Source organism: Aspergillus vadensis (assembly GCF_003184925.1).
Source record: "Aspergillus vadensis CBS 113365 unplaced genomic scaffold BO88scaffold_2, whole genome shotgun sequence".
Classification (NCBI taxonomy): domain Eukaryota; kingdom Fungi; phylum Ascomycota; class Eurotiomycetes; order Eurotiales; family Aspergillaceae; genus Aspergillus; species Aspergillus vadensis.
Window position 1 is genome coordinate 919914 of NW_020292040.1, and position 27643 is coordinate 947556.

General features: G+C 49.8%; 7 protein-coding genes across 7 annotated transcripts; 4 read left to right on the forward strand and 3 right to left on the reverse strand.

Annotated features, from left to right (window-relative positions):
* Positions 1–419: 419 nt before the first annotated feature.
* Positions 420–1866, forward strand: BO88DRAFT_357078 (ribose-phosphate diphosphokinase; the record flags this gene model as incomplete). The annotated part of the gene is made up of 4 exons (XM_025703751.1): positions 420–490; positions 566–657; positions 730–1102; positions 1172–1866. 4 exons carry the CDS (start codon positions 420–422, stop codon positions 1596–1598), a joined length of 963 nt encoding a protein of 320 aa, XP_025567293.1. The 3' UTR covers positions 1599–1866.
* Positions 1867–4480: 2614 nt separating this feature from the next.
* BO88DRAFT_331452 (40S ribosomal protein eS6) lies at positions 4481–5738 on the reverse strand (the record flags this gene model as incomplete). The annotated part of the gene is made up of 7 exons (XM_025702677.1): positions 4481–4577; positions 4660–4978; positions 5051–5103; positions 5162–5207; positions 5276–5296; positions 5429–5501; positions 5634–5738. The coding sequence occupies 7 exons, from the start codon at positions 5736–5738 to the stop codon at positions 4481–4483; spliced, it is 714 nt and encodes a 237-aa protein (XP_025567294.1).
* A 2145-nt stretch (positions 5739–7883) lies between these two features.
* Positions 7884–14332, forward strand: BO88DRAFT_330421 (putative HMG box transcriptional regulator; the record flags this gene model as incomplete). The annotated part of the gene is made up of 5 exons (XM_025702630.1): positions 7884–8126; positions 8183–8916; positions 8982–9030; positions 12646–12798; positions 12848–14332. The coding sequence occupies 5 exons, from the start codon at positions 7884–7886 to the stop codon at positions 14330–14332; spliced, it is 2664 nt and encodes an 887-aa protein (XP_025567295.1).
* A 1055-nt stretch (positions 14333–15387) lies between these two features.
* Positions 15388–19028, forward strand: BO88DRAFT_330334 (DEAD/DEAH box helicase; the record flags this gene model as incomplete). The annotated part of the gene is made up of 2 exons (XM_025702628.1): positions 15388–16264; positions 16312–19028. The coding sequence occupies 2 exons, from the start codon at positions 15388–15390 to the stop codon at positions 19026–19028; spliced, it is 3594 nt and encodes a 1197-aa protein (XP_025567296.1).
* A 244-nt stretch (positions 19029–19272) lies between these two features.
* On the forward strand, positions 19273–20525 carry BO88DRAFT_357091 (ribosylnicotinamide kinase). Its single transcript, XM_025703752.1, has 2 exons — positions 19273–19505; positions 19576–20525. Exons 1-2 carry the CDS (start codon positions 19321–19323, stop codon positions 20435–20437), a joined length of 1047 nt encoding a protein of 348 aa, XP_025567297.1. The 5' UTR covers positions 19273–19320; the 3' UTR covers positions 20438–20525.
* BO88DRAFT_98019 (uncharacterized protein) lies at positions 20488–23553 on the reverse strand. Its single transcript, XM_025713301.1, has 2 exons — positions 23210–23553; positions 20488–23138 (listed from the first exon to the last, which is right to left on the reverse strand). The coding sequence occupies exons 1-2, from the start codon at positions 23339–23341 to the stop codon at positions 20538–20540; spliced, it is 2733 nt and encodes a 910-aa protein (XP_025567298.1). The 5' UTR covers positions 23342–23553; the 3' UTR covers positions 20488–20537.
* A 501-nt stretch (positions 23554–24054) lies between these two features.
* On the reverse strand, positions 24055–26087 carry vosA (the record flags this gene model as incomplete). The annotated part of the gene is made up of 10 exons (XM_025702681.1): positions 24055–24333; positions 24401–24523; positions 24637–24964; positions 25034–25142; positions 25201–25247; positions 25335–25419; positions 25488–25633; positions 25699–25768; positions 25881–25948; positions 26038–26087. The coding sequence occupies 10 exons, from the start codon at positions 26085–26087 to the stop codon at positions 24055–24057; spliced, it is 1305 nt and encodes a 434-aa protein (XP_025567299.1).
* Positions 26088–27643: the final 1556 nt, after the last annotated feature.

A 27643-nucleotide genomic window follows, 5' to 3' on the forward strand; every position in this document is an offset into this window, starting at 1 on the left:
TACTTTCTTCAGCTATGTGTCAATTACTTAGAAAATTCCAGTCAATGTTCTCGTTCTTTCACCCACTCTCAACACTCTTCATCCAGCCATCGATGCGCGGTTAGTCAGCCGGGTGCTTCTCCGTAGTCTGGAGGCGGTGAGGGACGGTGGATCCGGGGAGTCACGGGATGCAACTTTTTTCTGCTGGGCGAAAAAGTCACCTGCCGGCGGGGCATCGGCTCGAATCTCAACTTCTTCAATCCGCTGCTCTCTCTCTCCGGTCGATGGGCGTTTCCTATCTCTCAGGCATGCTAATTCCTGTTCTCTAACTTCTTCTTCATTTTCTCTCGATAACCATATCAATCTCCCCTCTACACCTGTCCGGTTCCCCGCGCCGCTCTACCTGAACCCCTCCTCCGGTTTCTCTTCAATCTCCCAAAATGGCTTCGAACTCGATCAAGCTCTTGACTGGTAACAGTCACCCTGAGCTTGCAAACCTCGTGGCAGCTCGGTATGCGCTATAGTTCTGGACTATTTCTGCACCCTTGCAGTACACCATGGACTAACGAGCCGTTTCAATTGACAGGCTTGGCATTGAATTGACCAAGATCATGGTCCTCCAATATTCGAACCAGGAAACCAGTGTCACAATCGGAGAGAGTGTACGAGATGAGGATGGTATTGTTGTCCACTCCGCCTGCTCAGACTCAGGCCCGCAAAAGATCTTGGGTTAATGTGTGCACCCTGCAGTTTTCATCTTGCAGTCGACGCGGCCCAATGATATCAACGACGGACTAATGGAGCTGCTCATCATGATCAATGCTTGCAAGACCGCCTCCGCAAGACGTATCACGGCCGTCATTCCCAACTTCCCTTATGCGCGCCAAGATAAGAAGGATAAGAGCCGTGCTCCTATCACCGCCAAGCTTATGGCAAACATGCTCCAGACTGCTGGTTGCAACCACGTCATCACCATGGACCTCCATGCCAGCCAGATCCAAGGCTTCTTCAACGTTCCCGTCGACAACCTGTATGCCGAGCCTAGCATACTGAAGTGGATCCGCGAACACTTGGATGTGAGCAACTGTATCATTGTCAGTCCCGATGCTGGTGGTGCTAAGCGGTAAGTGAATTTGATTCTGTTGGGTGCTTGATATATTGCAAGACGATATTAATGGGCAATTCTGAACAGTGCCACTGCCATCGCCGATCGCCTCGATCTTCAGTTCGCGCTCATCCACAAGGAGCGCCCCCGCCCCAACGAGGTCTCGCGCATGGTTCTCGTTGGTAGCGTCAAGGACAAGATCGCTATCATCGTTGATGACATGGCTGATACCTGCGGTACTCTCGTCAAGGCCGCCGATACTGTGATGCAGCACGGAGCTAAGGAAGTCAACGCTATCGTCGTCCACGGTATCCTTTCCGGCAAGGCTACTCAGAACATCAACAACAGCTGCCTCAGCCGTGTTGTTGTGACCAACACTGTTCCTCACGAAGACAAGAAGGAGCAGTGCGATAAGATCGAGACGATCGACATCAGCCCCACTCTTGCAGAGGCCTGCAGACGTACGCACAACGGCGAGTCTGTGAGCTTCCTGTTCTCGCACGCTGTCGCCTAAACGACTAGTAAGGGCACATGGCAGTGATGGAGGACAAGATGGACATGCCGCTACCTGGAGGCGGTTCACATTTGCTTTTTCTTTTTTTATTATTGTCGTGCGTAGTCGGATACCTCTAGGAGGGCCTAGATCATGAAATTAGGACTCTTTAGCCACGGAATTCCCGGGATAGGCGCCTCCGTCTGTCAAACTATATTTAACGCATTTACCGGTTATGAAGCTTATGGACCTTTGAGAAGGTGAAAAGGAAGGGAGATATGAAAAAGTCGGCGGCGCCTTTTTTGCTTTCTATTACCAGCTGAATTGAAGCACTTATATTGTACATATATCAACGGTTCTCTTCTGTTTTTTTTTCTCCCCTTGGTCGTCTTCATACTGATGATGTACTATTTTTTTTTATTGTGAGCGGATCACATGTGAGATTTACTGATATAATAGATTGCCATCTGAATTGAATCCCGTCCTACACTTTAAATATAGATATAGTGACGATGGAAATACCGTGATTCAAAAAAGCACTGCATGAACTTACCGGTACAGAAACTACGAATTAAACATTCACAGTCGTCAATTTAACCTCGGCGATATCAGCTAGTAATAGTGAAATGCCCACGGGCTAGCCCTAAATCGATCCTACTGCAAGTCGTACATTCAGTTCCGAGATTTATATTTCCGGCTCTAATCAGTACTAGTAAGTAAGTAGTAGTCGGACTTGTCAGCATGCTATCCATCCATCCAGCCATCCCTTACTGATCAGGTGCACTAATAGGTATGCTTGCTTTTTTGCACTCTAATTTTGACTATATGCCTTGTATATGTACCTATGGTGGGACTTTTTGGGCTCCTTAAAAGAAACTAGTACTATGTTACCAGTAGTAGCTTCACAATACAAAAGTTTCCTGATGATGAAGGGTATGGGGCGGGAAAAGTTTCCCGGAGTAATTAATAAATAATACGGTGGGCGAGGCGGGGGGTTTTGGCTTCTTATCGTCGCGTTGATTGTTTCTTTTTTCTTGGTGGTTGTATTTTACTTGGCTGGGAGATTATTGCTATTACTAGGTTTAGTGCGACTTACTGCTGTAGAGCTAAAATAGGGTGTGTTTATTTTTCTTGAAGAGGACTATATTACTACTAGTACTGATAGTATCGAGAGTCAGGGGATTCTATGTATATATAATATGTATGATATCAATCAAAAGCTCGACATATGTAACATAGTGAGTAGTAATGGATGAGTAGAAATATGCACCAACTGAGTGTCTATCTAGAGCTGATGAGATGATGAGAAAAATAAGTTCTATTTGCTCACTGCGTTGTCTTGAGGAGCTTAGATTCATCATACGCTTGTTAGGTTTATATATCTCATTCTTAATCCTCGTATACTGAGTTTTAGTGTAGGTTTTTAAATTGTGGGATTGAATGCATTGGATACTCAGTAAGTGGTAAGCTTTATTGTTTCTCTATTGATGCTGTATTTATTTAGTTGTGAGACAATGGGTTTGGTGGCTGATTTGATTGTTTCTTTTGAAAAGTCAGTACGCTGGCAGTAAAACTATATCAAAGTTTAGTATTACCGTCTTGCTGTAATTAATAGATTTATTAGTAGGTAGTTAATTGTTATGGATTGGGGGGAATGATAATATTTAAAGACATATGATGCTGTGTTAGTATCTTGTCCTTCTACATTCGGGACTATATACTACGTGATGAATAGTACTTAGTTGGGTGATACGGTCTTCATGTTCCTAATTTGTAGTACTAAGTAGTGATAATAGTATTAACATATCTTCCTGCTATTAGTAATTAGCTCCGTAAAGATACTAGATGGGTGTTACTACTACGAGGGGGGGGTTGACTTCACCTGCCTAATAGTAGCTCTAATGTCTATTATAGTATTAGTACTTAGCACTAGATGCCTGTGCCTGTGCCTGAAAGTATACATTTTGCACAGTTGGGTGGCGGAGGTTTGACTCACCGGTCTATGTAAGTAGATTTATACGGCCATGATGATGACAATTGATCAGAAATGATGAACGCACTATATACATCAAGACATAAAGTGGGATTGTGTGAGTTTGGCCAGACCTGCAGTCATAATAAGTGGTGTGTGTCTGTGTCTATTGTCTGTGTCTACTCCGCACTTGACTAACGATCGCTAGTTAGTGGGATCTTGGGTTAAGAATTGTGGGTACACAAAAAAAAGTACTGACCACACAATAATCCACTGGCTGGGCTACATTGGGACAATTTTAGGTTTTACCACAGTAGGGTCCAGAAATCACACTACGCAAGGGAATAGATAGAACCAAAAAGAAAAGAAAAAAAAAAAACACCAACTGAAATTTTGGAATACAAAAAAGTTTCATTTCATTCACAAGCAGCGCACATAAGAGAGAAGAAATCATCTGCGGAGAACCGGAGTCCATGGGTATGTCTTTTTTTAAACTCGTGCCAGGGAAGGGGAAGGGATAATGGTCGCAAGGCCATCTAGAATAAAAAAGTGTGTAAAGAACAAAAACGAAGAAATTCTTTCACATTTTTTAATCCCTTTCATTTCCATAAAAATTGTGGAGAGATATAGCATTTCCTTTTTTGGTTTTGATGTGTTGGTGGATCAGACAATATCGGCACGCCAAAGTCTCTCGGTCCGCTGCAGACGCCTTCTCTCCTCTCTCTCTCACGATATCTCTCCCTCCCCAAACCAAGGAGCTTTTTGTTCTTGGGTCGCTCTGCTTCGGAACTCGAAGATAGGAAAAGAGAAAATGGGTGGATATAAAAAAAATCCCCCTTCCCATTTGCTTGAGATTCTTTCTATAATACCCTTTTTCCCTTAGCTAGAACAGAGACGTAACCCGACCATTAACCCCCGCGGACAAACACATTTACTTCCTCATCGAAGACGCTCTCCGCTTGCGGAGCTCATCACGCTTGGCCTTCTCCTCGTGGACACGGCTGGCAAGGAGCTTGGCGTAGTCGTTACTGTATTGCATGCATGATTAGCGGATGTCCTGTTCATACATTTGGGTGCATGTCCCAACAAAGGGGAAAAAGGTGCACTTACGCAGCCTCGCGGGCAGCCTCAGCACGACGGCGCTTGAGGGCAATGCGCTGGCGCTTGCGCTGGAGACGCTGGGGAGTAACCAGACGCTGGATCTTGGGGGCCTTGGTGTAGTCGGGCTTGCCCTCACGGGTGACGGTACGACGGATGACGAACTTGCGGACGTCGTCCTTCTTGTCGAGACCGAAGAAGCGGCGGATCTTGGTGGCACGCTTGGGGCCGAGGCGCTTGGGGACAACGGTGTCGGTGAGACCGGGAAGCTCACCCTCACCCTGCTTGACGATGCTCAGGGCAAGAACAGCGAGGTCCTGACCGGTGATGGCTGTAAACACGAAGCGTCAACGGATCAATTCGGAGGATAATAACGGATGTATTGTTGTTTGGTAAAACCTACCACCACGGACGGACTTGCGCTTGCGCTCACCAGTGCGGCGGGGGCGGTAGCAGCTGCAGCGGACATCAGTCTTCCATTTCGTAAACTCCATTATCGGCAGGTCGCATTTACCTGTGGCCATCGGCAAGGAGGAGGCGGGTACGGGTGGGGAGGAGAACTGCACACAAAATCGATGAGTTTCTGCTGTGTTTTTGTCGGATTATAATGGCGTTGGTCGGTACATACCACCCTGCTTCATGGGGAAACCTGTGAAGAGCGTCAAAGTCAGCATCCAATGTTCATTCTTAACCATGATATTCCAAAGATTCTTGTTCGTATTCGAGTCCTCCTAGTCGAGCCCAAATCCGAAATAACAGGGGAAAAGCAATCCAGTCGTACCTTGCTTGTCGTTACCACCGGTGATCTTGAGGATGTAACCCTTGAACTCGTCACCGAGAGAGTCGCCGGCAACCTATAGCAATAAAAGAAACCCCAATCAGTCTTCTGCTTTTCCCATAATTTTGCGTGTATTTCTCATTTTTCGTCTCTTTTCCAACTCTGGTGTTTTCGGGGGGCGGATATCCAAGGGGGGAGGGTTGCTGACTTCGGTTCCCATGCGCTTCTCCATGAAGGGACGGAGCTTGCGCTCATCGTCAACCTCGATGATCTTCTGAGACCCATTGGCCGGGTAGGAGATGTTGAGCTTCATCTTGACGGGTCTGCGCGGTCAAGACGGAGGGCGCGGTTTGTCGACAGGTCGAGGAGGTTCAGGTCGTCGGGGATTCGTTCTTCGTGGGATTTTTTTGGTGGTGTAGCGAGATTTCCCTGTGTGGGCGGCTGACTAAGTCCACTAACCCTTCTGGACTTAGCGTCCTCGGTAGGGCTCTTATGTCAGCACTCCCGGCACCTGACTTGCCATCTTGCCTTTTCGGGAACTACGAGGCTAGGCCTGTGTAGGCTTGAGGATACCATCAAATTGTTGTGATATAAACAGACTCTAAGGTTTTGCTTACGCGCTGATGCTCGTATTCCATGATGCACCTACTTGAACCAAAAGATAGGTTAAGGTTCTATCCTTAAAGCGGAAGTAGGTATTAGGTCACCTGACCTTCGTGTTATCCCTGCGTGTACACAGTAGGCAAATTTGGGGTCAAATATCTCCAACAGATCGGAATCTTCCATATCTATGTCTGATGACCATACATGTCTCTGATCGCGACCTTATGCATCCAACAGTCAGCAGCTGGAACAGTCTATAGTCCATGATCAGTAGTAAAACCCCTAAACTTGCGTTAAGTAGAGTGCCTCCTAAGCTTCAACAAGGCGAACCCGGGGAGCCACCGTGTTGCGTCTTAGGTGCCACATCTCTCGTCATGTAGGCCTTTCTCCGGGCTGCCTTTCGTTCTTGGATACTCCGGACTCTGTCCTGCAGCCTATAATGCAACACATGTAGGCTGATGTGTGCGCCTGGGGCTAGACACTGAAAGGGTGCACATGCTATCATTATGCAGGACGTTTTCGAGAACATGAACTCTTCATCATAACGAGCTTATTGTCCCAAGTAAGTAATTGATGCCATCCAGGGGTTAGTTATAGTCAACCCCTGAGCGTCTCGGCGATAGGGATTAGTAGATCTAGTCAGTCAATCAGGTGCCGAACTGGTCCGGGTCGGAATCACAACGACCAGCAAAGCTTGGAAGGAGCTTCTTCGAAGTGCGTCTTCATAAGTTGCAACCAGAAGTTCGAGAAGCCCCTGATTTATAGGAAAAAAGATATGGTTATGGAGGGTGTTTTCGCTGACTCGGATTTAGTTGCACATTGCGTCCTTCCGTTCCCGACAGCCAAAGACGGGAGACCAATCCGGATCGAGTTGGGCTGTTCGGAAGGTCGGAGTCTAAAGCTGGCAGCCTGTCTTGGAGAGGCGCCCCCCCCGTTATCTATTAATGGTTGATTATTGATTGATTACTACCCACCACCAAAACTGCGCCTTCGGTAGTAGATACTAGATAGATAGATAGTGGCCGAGGAGGGGTGTTGTTCATGACATCCCAGTAAGGGGGTTCAGGGAAACATGACCGCCATTTCCGACAGACGTTCGTTGCTGATTCGATGACATTTCTATTGCTGGAACAGAGAAATGTCCACGAGGGCAGGCCAGTGAGATCCACTGATGGAGACTTGGCCTTGTACAAAACCGCCTCTTCCAAGCTCGATGGAGTCTTGGGACTGACGCAAAAGACCCAGAGCACGCGACTGGTTACCGTTCCGACGTCGCCGCGCGGCCACTGCCAACGTCCGAGAGGCCAGGACAAGAACAGCCTTACGGCAGATGCAAAGATGGCCACAAGCGCGCTATCGTAGTGGACAGGTCAGGGAACATTTTCTGCTTCCTCACCCATCTCTCGCACTGTTCGGTATTGTCTCCTTTTTCTTGTTACTGCATCCGTTCCCCTCAGGTTCTCGTTTTCATCCGACTGACAGAGTTCTCCAGTCAAGTCCCCACTCTGGCGCCAACCATCCCCATCGCACGCTATTAGCCTCTCCTCTTGCACGGTACTGCCGGAGGTCATCCTGTCTTTTGTGCTTCTGTTAGGGGAAGAAGTTCTTGCTTGATCTCGCCGCAGATCACTACGTACGGCGTCTCCGTCTTATCTCATTCCCCCCCCTTTCCCCGTTGTTCGGTTTCTTCTCGTTTTCCTTTGGTCAAACGTATACTCTCAGCATCGTTGTGTGCAACCGCGCAACAAAGAGTGCCGCCGATCGCCCCCAGCGTTTATCGGCTTCGCCTGCGAAGCCCAGCGGCTTTCGCTGTCTCGCCTCCGCCCTTCGTATCCGTCCTTTATGCCCGGACCCAATGCGCCTCTTTAGCAAATTTCACGCGGTCTGCGCCTTGGCTGTGTGCAGCATTCTCCTGTCAGCCTCCTTTCTCGCCTCTCAGCATTACTATCGTCGGGTAGTCTTGACAAAAGAGCCTTCGTCGGATTTCCGCGCCACGGCATCTTTCGACCGTCGCCTAGTCGTCTTTGGTGACTCGTGGAGCGATAACAATGCAGCCGAGCTTCAGGGATCTGTATGGACGGACTGGCTTTGTAACTCGGTGAGTGTGAAAGCTACTTGGCTGGATCAAAGTGGCAAGCTAATCTCTCGGCCCAGTTCTCATGTCACCATGAAAACTTAGCAGAGACAGCCAAGTCTCTGAGAGGAAACTACATTGGCTCTGTGGTGGATAACACGGAGCTGTCGGGTTCCTTACTCAACCTCTACAAGTCTCCATTGGCGGATTTGAAAGCTCAGGTCGCCAATTGGATTGCGGCGGAGACGGAAGCCACGAGAGAGATGGATGCGACTGCGGTTGGCATGCGTCAGAATCGCACCATCGTGGTTGTCTCGTTTGGTGTATGGGACTTGTGGAACGTAATGCCAAAGACGTACGAGGACGCATCCCATGCAGTCGATCGCAATATCAAAGTCATTATGGAGGAGCTGGATTTGCTGGCCGAGACATGGGGCGGCAATGACCTCAAGATCATCCTGACATTAGCACCAGATGTAACCTTCCTGCCGGCCTATAGAGCGCAGGGGCAGCCGCAGATTACCAAGCACAAAGATGCCGTGAGGATCGCAGACTATTGGAACGGAGAACTCCGCAATAATGCCGAAGATTGGTCGAACGGCACGATTTATTTGTTCGACACCAACTCTTTTCTGGCCGACCAGATTCGCGACTGGCAACTCTTTGCCGCAGGGATCGAAGAAGAGAGTGGATTGGGGAAGAACGAGGATCCCGGTTGGGAGAATGTTGAAGACGCATGCGTCCAAAGCAGCCAGCAATGGATGGTGACGTCAGGCGCGCAACAGTGCGACCGTCCGGAGAAATTTCTGTTCTGGTAAGGACAAGGCATTATGATTGGCGCCCATTGACTTGATCGAGTGCTGACCGTATCATTTTCAGGAACGATATGCACCTTGGCCCCTCAGCGCATAGGCTTCTGGGCGCGGAAGTGTTCCATGGAATCGAAGAGATGTGGCTCCGATGAATTTCCCTTTAACATCAAGATAAGAGACCAGAGAAAAGAAAAAAAAATTCTAAAAGCGCAACCGATGAGGTCTTACTATTTTTTCATTACCTCTTGAGACGTAATTTCGCCAAGGACAGGATGGAGGAAACCTGTTCTGTAGATGATTAGACACCAGCCGCTTCCCGGGACCATCAAACGCTGACGAACGGCACTATCAAATAGCGGCCTGCTTCTATTATCTCCATTGCGCCTGCTTTTCCGATTATTTGACTGGTCTCTAGGCGATGTATCAATAGGTCTGAGACCATGTCTTTCTCCCCGCACCGAGACTGGATGAGTGAGAGGAAAGAGTTTGTACTGGGGGAGCACAACTGTTTCGAATCACGAGAGGTTTCAGGTCGCTACCAAACAAGGACCGAACGGGGGACTGGCCAGAGTGGTATGTCTTATTGAGAATGAGCACGGAAGTCAGGCTGCCTCATCCGGAGACGGACGATTGTAACGTGATGGCGGTGGAAGGTGGAGCAGGGATCGGAATGCGATCGCCACAGGGTAGATCGATCCGGTCTCCAGCCTGGAAATGGGGACACCTGCAACATCAACGTGTCAATGGAGACCCGTGAACCTTTCTGATGGATCGGGGGAACTACGGATCAGACTTTGGGGAGGTAAAGAATAATGGAACCTGACCGGACCCTGTGGAAAGTCCCCCTTTGAAGGATGGTTGGGGAAAACAGCAGGGGTAACGGATGGCGCGGATGGTGCTGGTGGATGGAGTTTGCTGGTGTCGGTGGTAAGTAAGAAGAGTACGGAGTAGTAAGAAGTAAGTAGTATCCATCCAGTGTCAGTTTGCCAAATCGGGCTGTCCGTTCTTTTCCCTGTTTTGCTTTCGGTTCTTTTTTTTTTATTTGCTTCTTCTCTTTCTCTCTTTTTTGACTCCTCTTTCCTTTCATTCGGTGCTGACTGTTAGTTTCTTTGTCTCCGAAGAGGATCGGCCTGCTGTCATGGAAGCCTCGGGAAGTTCTGTCATTAGCCAGGAGCTGTCCTGGATAAAAAGCACCTTTGCATTAGATGGAGGAGAGTGGTGGAGGTGGAGATGGCGGAATTCCGATACCGCCACCTGGAATGTATGTATTACACCATAGGAGCCATGGCCACGATCGCTGTTTTCCTCTTGAATACATGGTCCGAGCAAGTAGAGAGGAATGGGGAACGACGGAGTTCAGTACCCAGTGTAGATTAGTGGGTATCAAACTTCCAGGAACTACTACCTCAGAGAGCCAAGCAAGCAAATCAAGCACGTTCAGTTAGTTCAAGTAGGTAGGTAGTAAGTAGTAACCAAACGATACTTGCGAGGGAGCAAGCAAACAGCAAGCAGCCAGCAGCAAACAACAAGTACCTTCAAAGTACCACCTAGGCAGCCGAGTAGGGTACTACTACTACTGTAGAAGGCTAGTGGTGTGCGTGCCAGACCGTGGTAAAGCAAAGCAAGCAGGATGATGCTGGCGAGAAATTAGACGGATTGGAAGACAATCAAATCCATTTGCGCATGTGTCACATTGGCGGTGGGCCAATTGCCAGGCCCGGTCGGGCTCTGTGGATCGCTAATTGGTCCCAGATCACTGCAGCACACCGCATGCGGACGCCGAACAGACAAAGGAAAGCTAAAATGGCTCCAGGATTGAAACAATAAACCTGTATAGCAATCTCTAAGCAACTAGTCGATTAGTGTGGTGGCCCTTCTTGACTAGGGAGGGTATTGAGAGGGAGGGGAGGGCAGAAGGTAAAAAGGTAAAACAACTAGGTAACTTAGGTCCCCAGGTTTAACTAGTAACCAGCTTTCCGGGTAGCTATGACTTACTAAAATGTGTATTATTATCCAACTGCCCAAACATATTAAATGATGTCCCAAAACAAAAGGCAATCAATCATCCAGAATGAGCTCTGGAAGGGCCCATTTCTTACCCCTACTGCTGACTCACCTGGAAAGAATAAAACAAGAAGAAGAAGGAGAGGTTCACATTCAGGTTGTTGCTTTTCTGCTACTACCTCTCCAAGTGCCCACTTAGTCTCTCTCGCCCTCTGGCTCTCTTGCTTTTCCAGTCCTTGGGTACCTTTGGTTGGGGGGGTTCATCCAGGGACAAGTGAGTACTAAGTAGTAGAGTCAAGTCAAGGTACCTCTCTTCCTCCGCCCCAGTACAACACCGCACCACCCGATGAAAGGTACCATGATGATACGTCCTTCCCAACCCGGGAGGTTTCCTCACTTTGAGGTTCCATCACATCTCTCTGAACAGCTGTCTCTGGTGGGGATAATGTCCCCTCCCAACCGAACGAAGGACTCGGGTCATCCTGACAGGGACAAAGAAACTAAAAAGCCCGGGATTTTTTAGTCGTAGTCAAAGGGAGGGGCGCCAGACCGAAGGGCCCCAAAGATAGCTTTCCATAACAAAGCACTTGAAAAGCCAAATCCTGGCTTTATCTCACTGGCGTCCCCTCGGCTTGGTTGGCTCGGCCTGAATGGAAATATCATTTCATTGTCAAAGAACGAGGAGGCAGAAAAAGGAAGGCAGAAAAAGAAAAGAAAATTACCAGCAGTGAGGACACCCCTGACGCCTTCAAATAATAATTCAGCTGGATATTATTATCAGCATTCTTCTTCTTATTATTATTATTATCGTCTTTTCTTCCTAATTATTATCATTCGACCCTGAACTGAAAAAATAAAATCTTCCACGCCAAAGACACCAACAGAGACGGCCACTCGATTGGAAAAAGAAAGAAAAGACAGGAAAAGAAAAGAAAGTATTAACAACAGCCAGTTTGGAAATACCCGGTGCAGCACGAGGAGAAACTCATTCGTCTCGTTGACTATAACTATAACCTTATATTGGGGCTTTCTTTCTTTCATCCACTTGTGCAGCGTCCGCCCATTCAAGGGCCACGGCTCCCTCTATAACCTCGATTTCTCACCCACCATCTCGCAGACTTTCATTATTCATTGCCCGCCATTTTCCTTTCAGTCTGCTGGTTCATCCACTTCTCTGTCCCCCCAAAAAGCCCTTTGCTCTTTACTCCATAAAATAAATGTCATGTCTTACGATCGCGTTCTGCCCAAGCCTCCTCTTCTACACCATGACAGCTCTCACCATCTTCCCCTGTCACGGCCTACTAGTAACCTCCTCGAGCATAAGATCATGAATGACGACGTCGCGAAAGTGTCCATGATGGACCGTCATCTAGACACTGCTGCTCTGAGTGGTCATCGTCGATTCACTGACACACTGCCCCCGGTGCATCTGACCACTCTGAATCGAAGCAAGGTAGCTCTCAACAAAGTCGCCTCCAACGCTGCCTCTGCTATTGAGGTCCCGAAGTCCGCGAATCTTCTACCTACCAAGGCTATACCTCTTCGTGAACGCTCGTCTTTGTCGGAACGGTCGTCGTCATCTAGTCCAATCAAGACGTCCAATACTCCCACCCCAAGGGAGTCGGCAACACAGTTCTGCCTCTGTCAGCCGGATCCGAAGATCCCTAGGCCCCGGAATGGTATGCAATCTGAAATCTACTCTATTTGCTTCTTGAGCTGACAAACAGGTAAAAGCATTCATCCTATACCGCCAACATTACCAGGCTGCAGTGGTCGCGCAGAATCCAGGCCTTGCCAATCCTGAAATCTCCAAAATTATTGGGGAACAATGGAGAGGACTACCACAAGAGACAAAGGATGAGTGGAAAGCGCTGGCAGAGGTAAGCACATCATTGCTATGAGACTCTCAAGCCACCTAACCCTTAACAGGAGGAGAAAGCTCGGCATCAACAACAATACCCAGAGTATCGCTATCAACCTCGTCGCTACGGTCGGGATGGGAATCTCCGGAGTGGAGCATCTGGCATCAGCCATAACCCTCCAGGCTCTACAGTCTGCAGCCGATGTGGAGGCCGTGTGATGAACCCTCCAGTATCACCAGAGACTCCTTATACACCCAGGGCCTCCTTTTTCGGCGGAAAGTCGGCACCTGGTGAAGTCTTCTCAGCACGCAGTAGCCAGTGTCGAGCCAAAGATCTAGATCGTGCTCCTAATGTCATCAAGCTCATCCCTAGCGGAAATGGGGAGTCACGCATGCCTCGCCAGCACTTTGTGGAAAGCAGAAGCCGATCACCAGATAGTAAGCGCAGGCGGTTGGGACCGCTTGGTCCTTACGACATCCGTGAAAGAAGCCCGGATTCTTCGTATCCTGCATCTCCATACACACCTCGCTCGGCCGTAGCAGACTCACGAGGTCTGTACCAGCCGCTACAGCAGCCACGGCCCGGCCGAAATGTCAAGGAGTATACCCCGCCGGATCCCAGCTTGAAACTTCCACCGCTACAAACAGCTGCTCATGTTCCCGGGACTATCACCCCAACGACTCCGTATTCGCATGATGGGCCTAGCATCGAAGCCACGGTCATGACAATCCCGTTCCTCAACAAGATAAAGGTCCTGGCTAAGATCTCCCCGCCCTTAACGCCAGCATACCATGACGGATCTTCGTTCCGACGCGGGGCTGTGATTGCTGTGGATGGACAAGATCCCGTTCTGGTCAAGATGATGGTCGAATTTTTGAACAACACATTGCAGAAAGAGGGCAGATATCTCACTCGGGTTTTCGGAGGGCCTGAGATTCGGTCTCGTGAGAGCTATTCCGAATCCGAGCAAATGGGTGATGCAACTGTCGACTATCTCAACATCATCTCCTCCTGGCACCGCATCTCTGACGAAATAGTTAGCTTCGTGAAGCCTTCACGAGCATCATCGGAGCCAAAGTCCGTCGACGAAGAATCTACGCCAGGAGTGTCGCCGCGGACTATTATACCCAAGACTGCTGAATTACAAATCAACTCTCCAGAGCAATCCAGCGACAACAGCTCTGTGTCGACAGTCTCTACCGGAATGGGCTCCATTACGATGCCGGTGCCTGTCGCGCTTGTTCCACGGTACCAACTAACGACTGCGGATGCTTTTGCCTGCTCCGTCCCCATCGGGGATTCGTATGCACCACTTGACCACTGGCAGTGGATGGCATCTCTGTGGCGGGCGTGCGTAGGACCGGACATAACCGTGTACATCCGAGAATGCGAGAAGGACGAACTAGAGCGTCTTGGAGGTAACCCCGTGGAAGTTCGTCTTCATGATGCGCGAACCATTGTGGTTCGAAGACTGACTTCCTCATCGAGTGAACTGGAGGAGAAATCGCTTAAGAGAGTCGGCTTCGAAATTGAGGATTTTCTCACCCAATGAGCTTGTAATATGATCCTACCCAAAACTTGCCAGCTTTGTCAGGCTCGCATATTTTCTTATTTTTCTTGTCTTTTCTTGACAATCTTCTCCGGACATATGGGGGTTCTACACTTTCATAAATTGCCTTCCTTTTTTTTTTTATTACACTTCGATTTCACTTTTCTAGGCTCTAGCCTATTCTGCGGGGGTTCTGTCTGGTTCGGGGTTTTGTGGCTAGTGAAAATGGGAGGCTATTCTTGTAGATTTACTTATCAGCTCCGGATAATATATGTATGTCTGTAATCCGTCGACAATGTTGTTTCTACATACCGACGTTATGCACGAAGGCGCAGACATCATTGCTTCTATCTTAACACTTGACAAGACTTACTGTAATTTTGCATGCCATACAATTTAGTGAGAGAAACGACCCGATGCAGCCGGCCATCAATAACACTCCCCCATAATCCAAGACAATCCACATTGCTGCCTAAGGCCTCAAGAAAGCTCCTAATATAACCTAAATCGGTAAAGGGCAGGGCGGTGACCATTACAGACCAATCACAGGCGAACCATGGCGATGATTGCCGGCTTATCGGGATACCCTGGAATGCGCGATGCGATGAATGAGACTGTAGCGCATTCCCTTCACTGGACATGTCTTCTGAAGGGCGAGCAGGTCGATTTTATGCGCTGCGCTAGCTTACCCCGGAATTTGAATTTCTATCCTGTGGAAATCCTCACCACGACCGAGTCTGATCGAATGCATGGGCTGCCCGCTAAAGGCTATCGCCTCTTCATGCAGCCTCCGTGACGGCAAAGGGGCACAACGACAGATCCTATACGGACGATATGTTGGCGACTGATGACGACATGATACATAATTATACTGCGGTTTCCGGAAATATTGCTCCTGGAGTTAAGCAGGTATGTTGTATGGACTTGTGTGAGAATAGCATTTGATTTACATTGCGCTGGATGTCTGCTTCGCGAAACTGCCCGTTTCTGTTAACAGGCTTAATGCTCATTTATTGCTTCAATTTCTGCAGACCCAAACTACTGGATTAAGCTGTGCCATGGCTGCGAAAGATGATGATGCTCTCAACTCGACCGGGCCTGATTCTTCCGCGGAAACTACCGTAACTACGGTTTCTACGTCCACGCCTGCAACGCCTCAATCGGAACACATTATATTGTCGAAGCCTGTCGCAGGGGATACTCAGTCTGGGAAAAGCGAGGCCACCCAAAACTTGGATAACTATATCGGTGTTGGTGTTTTGAGAAGGCGCAATGGGAGTTACGATAACGGATCCGCAGCCCCTGTCGAACCGGATAACTTTCCGGCATCGGAAATCGCGGCTTTGGAAAGAAGTAGATGGATATGGACTGAGGCGATAGCATCCGGGGAGAATTCGTCGTGGTGTGGTGTTCGCGTCTATGTGTTGCCTGACGACGTCGGGCGCAAGTCCATACCGCGGTCGAGCACAGCATTGAGGCGCGCACTCAAGGCAGTCATGATGAGGATTGACAGATCAGATGAAGCATGGAACAGAAGTGAACATGTAGATCTGAAGGCTGCCGATGACCCTGTGGGTAGTCTTGAGGACGAGTCTCTTTGGTATATCTTCAATACGCTTCAGGATCCAAAACCCCAGTTGGATAGTATGAGGAATGCGTATGCGAGAAGAGCGATGCGGGAGCTACTTACAGTAACTGCGCATGGAGAGGAAGAATCAGGCCAGGATTTCTCTGGGGTGCTGGGTCTCAAGACGCCTCTGTACCCTTACCAGCGCCGATCGGCTGCTACTATGGTCCAGCGGGAAGCGCAGCCTGCGCAGGTGCTGGATCCACGGCTGCAGGCATTTAAGAGCCCTAGGGGCGAGGAATACTACTACGACAAGGAAGAGGGGAGCATATTTCGGGAGAAGAAGATGTATTCGGAGGCTTGTGGAGGTATGCTGTCTGTGATTCTGAGTGAACGGCTGTCTGACTGGGTATAGGTATCCTTGCGGAAACCATGGGCTGCGGCAAGACACTCATTTGCTTGGCTGTAATCCTGGCAACGCGTGGTCATTTCCCCGAAATACCGCTCGAATACCAGGAGATGAAGAACCCCGTCCGGCAGGTGACGGGGAGTCTTGTTGAGATGGCAGCGGCGACAGCAGGCCGCTTCTCACTGCCTTGGAAGACCCACTTCGACACTCTGGGATACTACGGCACGTTCTATGAGCGATGTGTTATGGAGTGTGAGAGGCACCGTGGCGCCTATACTATACCTCCACCACCGGCAAGGCACAAAGGTCGAAGTGGAGTGGCGTATCCTAGACCGCCGCCTCAGCAAATCCGTCTTTGTTCGGGGACGTTGATCATCGTGCCCCCTAATCTGGTCAATCACTGGCACAGTGAAATTTTGGCACACACCGATGGCTTGAAGGTGCTTGTCCTACGGAACAGCTCTGACAAGACTCCTTCACCAGATGAGCTATTGCAGTACGACATCGTTCTATTTTCGCGAATCCGCTTCGAAAAGGAGGCGGGCGAGGTGGTCAATAACAGACGTATTTCGTTTACGCCCGAGGAGTCCCCTTTGACGAAACTTCACTGGCTTCGAATCATCGTCGATGAAGGCCACAATGTGGCTGGTAGTGGTAATCGGACCATCATGATGCATATTCTGAGTCAGCTTCACATTGAGCGTCGATGGATAGTATCTGGAACCCCGTCCAGCGGGCTGTATGGGGTAGAAGTCAGTCTGGCTTCGCAGGAGACGCATACTAGCGAAACTGATCTAACTGAGGCTACTACAACTGTACTTCGAGGTAGAAAGAAGACAGGGAACGCCTTAGACAGTGAGCTCAAGGACCTCGACAAGCTACGATACATCGTGATTGACTTCCTCGACCTGAAGCCGTGGTCTAACCCTCGAACAAGCGACCCGGCTAATTGGACAAAGTACATTAAGCCCATCGGCGAAGATGGCAGGCGACGGAAAGCACAATCTCTCCGGGCTACCCTACAGAGCCTTGTCGTGCGACACCGTCTGGAGGTCATTCACAGTGAGATTCCTCTACCGAGATTGCATAACAAGGTCGTCCATCTGGAGCCTACCTTCTACGATAAATTGAACTTGAATATGTTCATCTTCGGCCTGGCTGTCAATGCCGTCACTTCGGAGCGCACCGACCAAGATTACATGTTCCATGCTCGGAACCGCAAGCACCTTAGCACTGTAATCAGCAATCTTCGACAAGCAGGGTTTTGGTGGGCTGGCTCGGACGATATTGCTCCCACGATCGACGTTGCCCTGAAGCATTTAGAATTACGCGGGGACAAGACAAGCAAAGAGGACATAGAGACATTACGCGAAGGCGTTCGAATTGCACAAAAGGCCCAAGCATCTGGATGCTGGCGTGCTTTCAAGAGGATGCATGAACTCGGTGTTTTCATCCAAGACTTTCCCGAGCACGCTCGAAGTATGTGGGCCATTGACTCTTCGGTAGCGCACCAAGAGCCACTTCTGCTGGGCATAACCCAGGCGCGCCATGCACAGAAGTTTATCACGAAGCACCTGAACACGTACGACCCAGCAGAAGGGCTTGCCGGTGCAGGGATCAAGGTCCGTCGCGAGCTCTCAGGGCGAGAAGGGGACAATCTGAGTCCGAAGAAGACCACTCCAGACAAACCTGTCAAGAGCAACTCACCCAAAAAGACATACACTAAGGGACTATTCAAGACCCTACCGGAGGATTCCCCTCTTACGCACACCAAACTAGTCGCCACAGCCTCAGCAAAGCTAACATACCTCCTGGACCAAGTGTCCGAGCTGCACAAAACCGAGAAAATCATCATCTTCTACGATAACAACAACGCCGCCTTCTGGATAGCCGAAGGCCTCGAACTCCTCGGTATAGACTTCCGCATCTACGCCGGCACCCTGAAACCCACTATGAGAGCAGAATATCTCGCCCTATTCCGCGAGTCGGAAGAGGTGCGCGTCCTCCTAATGGACCTGCGCCAGGCATCGCACGGCCTGCACATCGCCAACGCCTCCCGAGTCTTCATAGTAAATCCCATCTGGCAACCGAACGTCGAAAGCCAGGCCATCAAGCGAGCCCATCGAATTGGCCAAACCCGCCCCGTGTTCGTCGAGACCCTCGTCCTCAAAGACACTCTCGAAGACAAGATGTTGAAGCGCAGAAAAGCAATGACAGACAGCGAGATCCACCATGCCGAACGAGACCTCCTAGACGACAGCACCATGAGCTCCATCATCCAGAACGAGCGTTACATCCCGATGCCTGAAACAGAAGACTCTAGCTTCACCCGAGGCGCGTTCCTGAAACATCCAACTGGCCTATTCGACCGACACAAGCTTGCCGTTGCCGATGACGAGGAGGAAGGAAGAATAAGCAAGCCGGGACTACCGGATCACAGCAGCACCCCGCGGAAGCGGAAACATGTCAGAACTGTGGATATAGACAAGAGCACCGACGAGCCGGATCTCGTCACGCCGAAAAGGCGCAAGTCCACGTCCCCTGGTCTGGATTTTCTCTCGCCGCAGGGCATCCTCATGACACCTCCGCGAGCCTGGAGTCGGTCTCCGCGGACTTCGCCATTTCCGGTGGTAGAAACGGATAGTGCTCACGCGAGCACGGACGGCGCAGAAGCAGGGAAGAAGAAGAGGGTATCTTTGTTTGGAGGGGCGTGTCCTGATTGACACAACAAATCAAACATGGCTGCTGTACTTAGATGACTATAAATGAACTCAATTATACCCTGATTCTCACATAAACATAAATAGCGAACAGCGTAGCTACCGCATATTTCAATCCCTTATGGATCTAAGAACCTGACTGCGATAAGAAAAAAAAACCACACCCCTCCGATCAGATAAGACTGCCCCACCCCCTGCCCCACCATGCCTATATCACATCACGTCTTCTCACCTTCATCATTGCTTCCTCCCTCCCTCACTTCCCAATTCCTCCCCGCAAGCCTCCCTCCCCAAAATGCCACCTCCTCAAAAACAAAAAACAACCATAATCGCCATCTCCGGCCCCTCCAGCAGTGGTAAAACGACCCTCGCCCGACTCCTCCAACGCATCTTCTCCAAACTAACCCCGCAAACAAACACAACCTCAAATCTCCGAACCTTCATCGTCCACGAAGACGACTTCTACCATCCAGATGACAAGTACATTTCCCACACAATCTATCTATTACAAACATCGTCCTGACCAATGATAATAATAATGAAAATATAGAATCCCCCTAATCCCCCACCCCCGCAACCCCACCACATCGATCCAAAACTGGGACACGCTTTCAGCACTCGACATCCCATTCCTCAGCGCCGCATTATCCTACATCCATTCGCACGGACACTTGCCTCCGCGCCTACGATCAAAGGAAGATTTGAATGATGTGACAGAGTCCGGGGTCTCAGAGGAGGTTGTGTCTCGGATGAGGGAGGTGGTCAGGGAGCGGGTTCCTGGGTACTTTCTTGATACTAAGGCCAATTCTAACTCTTCTTCTGGGGATGGGGAGGGTGTCAGGACGATCGTCTTCCTGGAGGGGTTTCTGCTCTTCGCACCACCCAGGGAGGAAGATCCGGACCATGGGTTGAGGGAGGTGCAGGAGAAGATGGATGTGAGGTTGTTTTTACCCGCGAGGTATGATAATGTTAAGGAGAGGAGGGAGGGGAGGAGTGGGTATGTGACTATTGGGCCGGCGCCGGTGCAACAGCAGGGTGGTGAGGGGGAGAGTGGTGGTGCTGGTACGGAGTTGCCGCAGAGAGGGTCGGTGGAGGTGGATTTGGAGAAGGAGGATGATCGGCCGCCGCAGAATTTTTGGACCGATCCGCCGGGATATGTTGATGATATTGTGTGGCCTAATTATGTGCAGGATCATGCGTGGTTATTGTTGCCGGAGGGGGACGAAGGGTCGACGGAGTGGAGGAGTGCGGACACGCAGGAGCTGGTTAGGCTGGTGGGACAGGGAGTGAATCTGAGAATGGACGCGGGTGTAACGGTGGCTCCTGGACAGGGAGAGGCGTCTATGACGGACATACTCGAATGGGCGGTCGAGGAAGTACTCAAGCATATTGCGGAAACAGAAGGACAATGAGAACCTGGTTCATCTGTAGTACCTAACTACACAGGGTACCTCTCCGAAGCCATTCGCTTGTCATTCATATCAGTACCTATTCCTCCTTTTCGTCTTAATATTATGCGACAGTCTCGCCGTGAATCTCACTTTCCACTGGGCCCCGCCATCCAAGCCAGTAATCAATCCTATCCCGAAAAGTCAACTCATGTTCAGATTGCGGTGACTCAGGGCTTTGCGGTGCAGCTGGTGCCGACCTCGTAGACTCGTGGCCCGCTTTCGTGGTCTCAGCAACCATTGTTACCTCTTCGTTTGCCTCCACAGAAATACTGACTCCTGGTATTGGATCATCTTTGGAATTGCCTTCCCATGACATATCGGGCTGACTGACATAGCTTGGCCAACGTACTGTCGTCGGTTGACTCATGTTAAGGCTTTCCGCATCCAAATCGGCAACAGTGGATGTTGCCTTAGTTGGCGAAGCCACAGCATCAATGATGGTATTATTGAGCCAGAACGCAAAAATGGTCCCCAGAACATAGATAGCGCATATGAAGACGAGTCTCACCTTCTGTATAGTGTTCTCTGATCTTGGAAAGCTCTCATTTGTGCAACCATCCAATGGCTGTTTGTCCTCAGCAGTTAGGTCCGCCACAACAGCAACCGCACTTTTATCTGCAGGCTTCTTCGAGTCATCAATTATCGGTTCCTCCATTTCGTAGCCACGAGAACGATCAATACGTGAGACCGATACAGCCTCCACTTTCTCGAATGTTCGTCGGAGGTGATGTCTAACACGATCACTAGGGCTGGTAAACCCCGGATAAATTCGTGGGAGCCAACTGATTGCTTGGTGTTGGGGAAGCCGAACTGTCCAGTTCACACAGAACAGTTCAAGATCTCGGGGAGAGCAAATAATCTGTAGGTACGCAGAGCCAATACCGACGTTCTCCCTCGCAGGAATATGGATCATCTTTAAACCGCTTTCTTGAGCATCAAGGTTACTGCGGTAAACACTATCTGGACCCCCGTCGACAGAGAGAATGAGACAGCATGTTTCGGCCCAAAAGCAACGGTTGTGCAGTCTGACGGAGCAGACGGCGTGGTATGTTGCCTGCAATTCTGGCGGACTTTCAGCTTTGGCAGAGGCCACTGCATATTCGGCCCTGATCTCCTGGTGCACCGTAAAGTCCTTGACAACTCCGTAAAATGTCCGGTCGCACCTTCGCAACGGGATCACAAGGTCACCCGCATAGCTGAACTCACCCAGGAAGCAATTTTCCACGACCTTATGTCTCTGTAAGTTCGTGGTGCGGAACTCGAGACCATGTTCCTCTGGCATGAGAAAGAGAAGGTACCCAAACTCGCCGTTTATCAACTTAGGTAGGCCTTGAATTACTAAATCATTCCATCCGCTCTGCTTTCTTTGCCGCAGGGCCACGGATATGGTAACAATGAACTTGTAGTGCCCTGGCTGAAGTTTGGAAGGATTCTTAACTATCAAAATACCACTGTCAATAGTCAAAACCGGTTCGCAGTGTAAATCTGAGCGTGGCTCGTCATCATTTTTCGTGGAGGTTAGCTTTTCGTCCGTAGTCTTTTCATGAGAAGGTTGCGGTATGGTGAGCTTTGGAACTCGTCGAGGCTCTGCAATTTCCTCCGGTTCGCTATCAGCTACCAGAAGTACCCCTCTGGAGCCGGAATTGGATAGTGGCGCTTCTTTCACAGCTGGAACGGACAGTGATGAGCCCGCACTTGATCGTTTCCTGAAGGGGCCTTTGCGCACTCTGCCGGATGCTTTTATGGTACCTTCATGTGAAGGCTCAGGTAACCATGTAATTTTATCAATCGAAGTGAAGTCTGCATTGACTTCACCGAAGCTGGACCGCTCCATCACTGGCTGTTCAAGAATAAGATCAGGTTCTTTGCCCGTGTCTGGATGCACTAGTGATGAGTCGAGAGTAGCACAGGCATCACTGGCTTCCAGCTGCATGTAACTTGCTGTTCCCTTGACCTCAAAAGCACTGGCTATACCCTTAGGGTGCATACTGCTGGAAGAAATTTCTTGTGTTATGTGGTCACTTTGGGCCCTGCTGGGCGGATTATTGTGCTTTTCCTTCGCAATAAACAAGGAGCTGGAGACTGGGTGTCCATCGTGGTCTGCCCAGCCCTCAAGTATTTTCTTTTTGGGTTCCGGTTTTGCAGGACTGATGTTGGCAATATGATCCTGCCGCGTAGCTTTCCTATGATCCTCCGTATCCGAGCCCGGTGGAGATTCCGTCAGGCCTGCGGCAGCAGCACTTCTTTTCCCCAGATTATGCTGCTTGATAGCATCAATAAGCCTAGTATACTCATCACTAAGATCAGATACAGATGACGAATGAGCCAAAGGATGACCCAGCTGATCGGTTCCTATATGGAAACTAGAGTGATCCTCAGCAGTCCCATCAACTGAGGATACTAAATCTCGAGCCGAATCCTCGATCTTTGCGCGAAAATGTCCCTCAGAGAGCACCGAGCCAGATATAGGAGACTGTGCCGGATAAGAGTCTGTTGTCGTAGAAGAAAAGGCGAACAAAGGACTGGAAGGGGAGCTCGAGCTTGACCAAGTACCATCACTATACTGGTCAGGCTGAAGCCGAACCAACTGTGTATTGACGATAGAAACCCCGGCAGATCTGATATTCAAGATGGATAGCTGCGTGTTGGGGATGCAATGGGCCTGAGTTCGACGAAGGGAAATTTCTCGATGAGCAATGGACAAAGTACAGTCATAGGGATGTATCAGCTCACCACCATAGAGATCCTGCAGTTGACGGGCTCATCTAGGCTGCCGCTCCAGGTACTTCGAATATCCAGGTTGGAGACCTCCGGTGAGGCTTGGGGCGGAGATACTGGACGGATCTCATCTTCGTAAGAAGCCATGATCAGAAGAGTGGTTGGTTTGACGATGCGTTGAGGTAAGAATATCAGAGCAGACTCGGGTGGACGACAACACAGCTGCGTGTAATGCAAAATGATTGTAAGAGCAGAGTGGGAGCAAGACTGAATGAGTGAATGCTAGCAACTGTGGAGTGAAGAGTGAAGGCGACGATTTGACGAGGGGAAGAAGCCGGTCGATTCCTACTCTAGTTGGGAAGCTCCCCCAAAAAGGAAGGCAACACCCGGCCTATCCTCAGGCAGCCACCTTTAGTCTGCGAATATAACTTCTGTGCTGGAAGGAATTACTCAGCTGAATTGCTCTGGGATAATCCATCTTAATGATAACGAGAAGTGGCAGCATAGCCATTAAGCTACCCATCTCAAGTCAAATTCTGTTTCGAGTTAATATGTACATTGAAGTCAACCGTCCAGCCATCATCCCGTCATCACTCGATCCAAAGCCGTAACCATAACATAATAACGGGGAATAGAAATAACAATCAAACACCTGTAGTATGGTTATCCTATTTTGAATCCCCGAGGCGCCATTTATCCCCAGAGCCCGATTCTTGTTCCCAGTAAAAGCAAAACACCCGTCCAACTGTCTATCCAAGGAGGTAAAAGCAAAGAGAGAGAAAGAATAACCAGAGCAAAATCGACCATCGATCAAGACCACAAGCAACCGAGCCATAGTAGCCCAAGCACTCCGAAACCACTCATCGCGGGGTCCCATTCGCTGAACCAGGATGCTCAAAGGACGCCTGGCCAGGCGTAGAACCGTACCTGTCCACTTCATTGGTAGCAATAGGTTGTGAAGGAAGGATCGGCGTCGCTGCTTGAGAAGACTGATCAAAATAGCCTCGTGCCGCTGCACCGTTGGTTCCTTGAGCAAAATTTCGATTCCGTTGTTGCAGAGGAGGAAGGATTGTGGACCCAGTCTGGTATTGCGAACGAGGGTAGCTTTGTGGCATCATTGCTCCCGTCGAGTCCGCTGTCTATCCAGAATAATATACGGTTCTTAGCTTCTCGTCCTTAACGACGGGTGGTAGGCGGAGTCCATACAGGAGTACCAGGCGCGTTGACCATTCCTAAGGACTGCATCGTGGCCTGTTGGCTGGATCGACCGTGTGCCCCAGGGTCTTGCATCTGGGGTACCTGAGTGGAGGACGGAATTCCGTAAGACATCTGCCATATTGTTAGCGTCCTGCTTAAAACCCCCGGCCCTGGAAACGACGCTTCGTGGGGCCGCTGCCGTTCTCTCAAGCCGGTCTCCTAAACAACGAATCAGGCAGACGCACCGCATAATCTGGAACCGCTGTGTGCCCGGCAGGATAGCCTTGCATCATAGGAGTTGCGTAGCCGCCTGGCTGATTGTAGATCGCCGTTTGAGGGTACGTATCCATCTGACGCATTCGCCCATCCGTGTCATACATTCCCCGGGTCCCAAGATCTATAGATGACATCCGCGGCCGTTTACTGGGGTGTGTCTGCTGTCCATAGTACCCATAGTCCCGACTCGTCGTCGGGTAAGCGCTGAACGCGTTGCTCGGCATTTGGATCGAGGAACGATCCGGCGAGCGCGGAATCGGCTGCGGATACTCCTCTGGCCGGGGGACAGGGCGTTTGCTGTCTCACTGGTCAATCATACAAAACCACTTCTCGCAGGTTTCCCAGCCACTAGGCTACTTCACTCACATTAATGTTCGTGGCTCCTTTCTAATTCTCAACTTCACACCTTGGTCCGCGAAAGATCTGGACAAGAACGTCGACTCTGCCATGCCCGGAAAGCTTTTCGGCGGGTATACTGTACGGAGTCAGGAGCTGCATTCTCATGAACAGGGTTCGCGGGAAAGTGAACGAACCGGTAAACCTATCTGTGATGATGGACTTCAAATGGGTTACGACGTCCCTTTAACCGCCGCAAAATCAGCATGCGCTTCAAACAGGCTGTGGAGAGGCTTGTTGGGAGCTATTGCGAAGCCAAAAGGAAACCTACTTTCGCATTTCGAAGAGCGTGAACTTGAGTCGAAAATCTCCCTCGATCTTTACTGACAAGTCCCCCCAAACGAAGAACCCGCCATCTGATCCAGGTCCAGTCAGTAAGCCAATCTAAGGCCTGTTTTCAGGCTCACCCGCAGACCCAACTTACCAGTATTGTCCACATCTTTCAACCTGTGGAGAGACGAAACCAGTGTGCCGGTTAGAGCGGTGGACGGGGCCACGGGAACCGGATTGTCCTCTGACGCATCATACAAGCTGCAGCACATAAAATAATAAGGGCTCTGCAAGTAATGCCTATCGGTGTTTGTCAGTGGGCTGAGGTCCCCAACACAGCACAAATTTCAAGCGCGAACACTTACTGCGCGAGATAGGTCCCCTCCTCTCTTACTCGGATCTGCACAATCGGCGGTGGATCTACTGGCTTGCGCTCTGCAGCGGGGAAACGGTTCCCAAGTCAACTTCTGCTCGTCCGTTGGGGGGGGTGCTTTTTTCAAGAGAGAAAAGAACGGAAGAGACTGGCAGAGCGGGCGATTCCACATACCTTTCTCCTTCCCACCCGCCACGCGCGCCCGGTTGGGCTGCTGGCGAACGATCAGGTCAAAGTCGGAGCTGGTAATCATAGTCAGTTGGAAGCCCTGGGTAGCTGAGTAAGAGTTGAAGTTATTTTAACGAGGTCCAGCAGACTGGGGAGGACAAACCTCTGAGAATCGCGGGCAAGGGAAGCGTCCGGAAACGTCGACGCACTCATCAAGGCGAGCTCTCAAGGATCGAACCTAAGCAAATACGGGAGCCAAAGGATCCAAGTCGGATATCCGCAAGGACGGACAGCTGTGAACCACGTCTGAACAACAGAAGGTGGCCAGGGGAAAAGTGAGATATGATGAAGAAACAAAGAATGAACCGATGGATTAACAGCAGGGAAGAAGAGTTCGGGTCTCTGGAACCTAGCAGCCAGCGACTTGTGGTTCGACGAAGCACTAGAAGAGAGAATGATACACGGTGGGGGTGAAAGAGGGGAGTTGGGGTTGGTTAAAGATGGGACACGACGGTATGATTGACTAGTTAGTCAGTCCGTAGCAGCTGGAGCTGGACCTTCGACCCAACTTCCGGAGTGGAGAATCCGTAGGAAAACACCGTCTGGGCTGCCACTTGCGTCGGGACGCTGGGAAAGATGGCCGAAATTGCAGTAGCACCTTCAAGTAGTTTTCAAGCTGCAATGAGGCGAATGCGGTACGAAAACGGCGCCGAGAAGGAAGAAAAAGATGGATGGTGTCGTCAGAATGCAAGCGGCAAGAGCCAGCCGAGCACGGTTCCAGACAAACCTTAACCAGCCAATTCGACCCAAGTGGATTGCTAAGTAAGTTGCTTTGCTTCCTTTTCCACTTCTTCTTCACTTTTGACTGGGCTGCCTTTTTCTTTTGACTCTTATAGGGGGAGGAGAGCTGCTTGAGTTTGCGGCTGCTGCTGTTGTTGCTTGCTGTTGCTGCGGCTCCGATTCGAGAAATAATGTAGTAGTAGAGAAGTAGTAGTAGAAGGGTGTTCGTCACTTTTCTTTATTTTCCTCTTTTGCTTTTTTTTTTCCCTTCCCTTCTCACTCTCTTTTTTTTTTCTCCGATTAAACTCTTTTGGTCTTCTCTTTTTCCACTTCCTTTTTTTCTCCCCTCTCTTTATGTGTTGTTGGGTCTTGTTCTTCTTTCGCTTGTTTTTGCTTGTTATTCAAGGGATTCCCTTTTTTCTTTTAAAAATTTTTCCTTTTTGTTCTTTCGAGGCCTTCTTCGGTAATAATTTTTTTTACCCTTGGAGGGATATTCTTCACGTGAGGATGAAACGTCGTGGGTGCCTGGCCAATCTAGTTCTTTTGGCTCCTTCACCTGAAGAAAATTCCGGGAATCCAAATGGTGCTGTGCTGCGACCGTGGTGTTTGTCTGGGTCATTCAATGGACGCCCGGGTCTAGACGTCACAGATCGCGCGGCCGAGTAGAGAAGGAAAAGAAAAAAAATATTAAGGGAAAAATCACAGACCAACTCGAGCGGAAAACAAAATAATTTTCGCGCCCCTCCTTCGAAACAAAATTTGCCCAAAAGTCAAACGAATAATAATAGTAGCAGCAGGCAAGCAAATAGTAGTTTGAAGCGAGCGAGCACTAGGTGTGGCGGGATTGAACACCGCCCAGCGATCAGACGGTAGCTGAACGATGGGTCAACAAAGTCGCCTCTGACAGGTCTCTGACGCACAAAAATCCACGAAAATATATGCGTGGTGCCCGAGGGTGTGTCAAAATTAGGAAGTCTAGGGTAAAAATT

Bases quoted from the DNA above. Each gene is read 5' to 3' on its own strand.
- BO88DRAFT_357091 (XM_025703752.1), top strand. From the start codon at position 19,321: ATGCCACCTCCTCAAAAACAAAAAACAACCATAATCGCCATCTCCGGC. The intron at 19,506-19,575 runs GTACATTTCCCA...ATGAAAATATAG, and splicing joins TTCTACCATCCAGATGACAA to AATCCCCCTAATCCCCCACC.
- BO88DRAFT_98019 (XM_025713301.1), bottom strand. From the start codon at position 23,341: ATGGCTTCTTACGAAGATGAGATCCGTCCAGTATCTCCGCCCCAAGCC. The intron at 23,139-23,209 runs GTGAGCTGATAC...CGTCGAACTCAG, and splicing joins ACTGCAGGATCTCTATGGTG to GCCCATTGCATCCCCAACAC.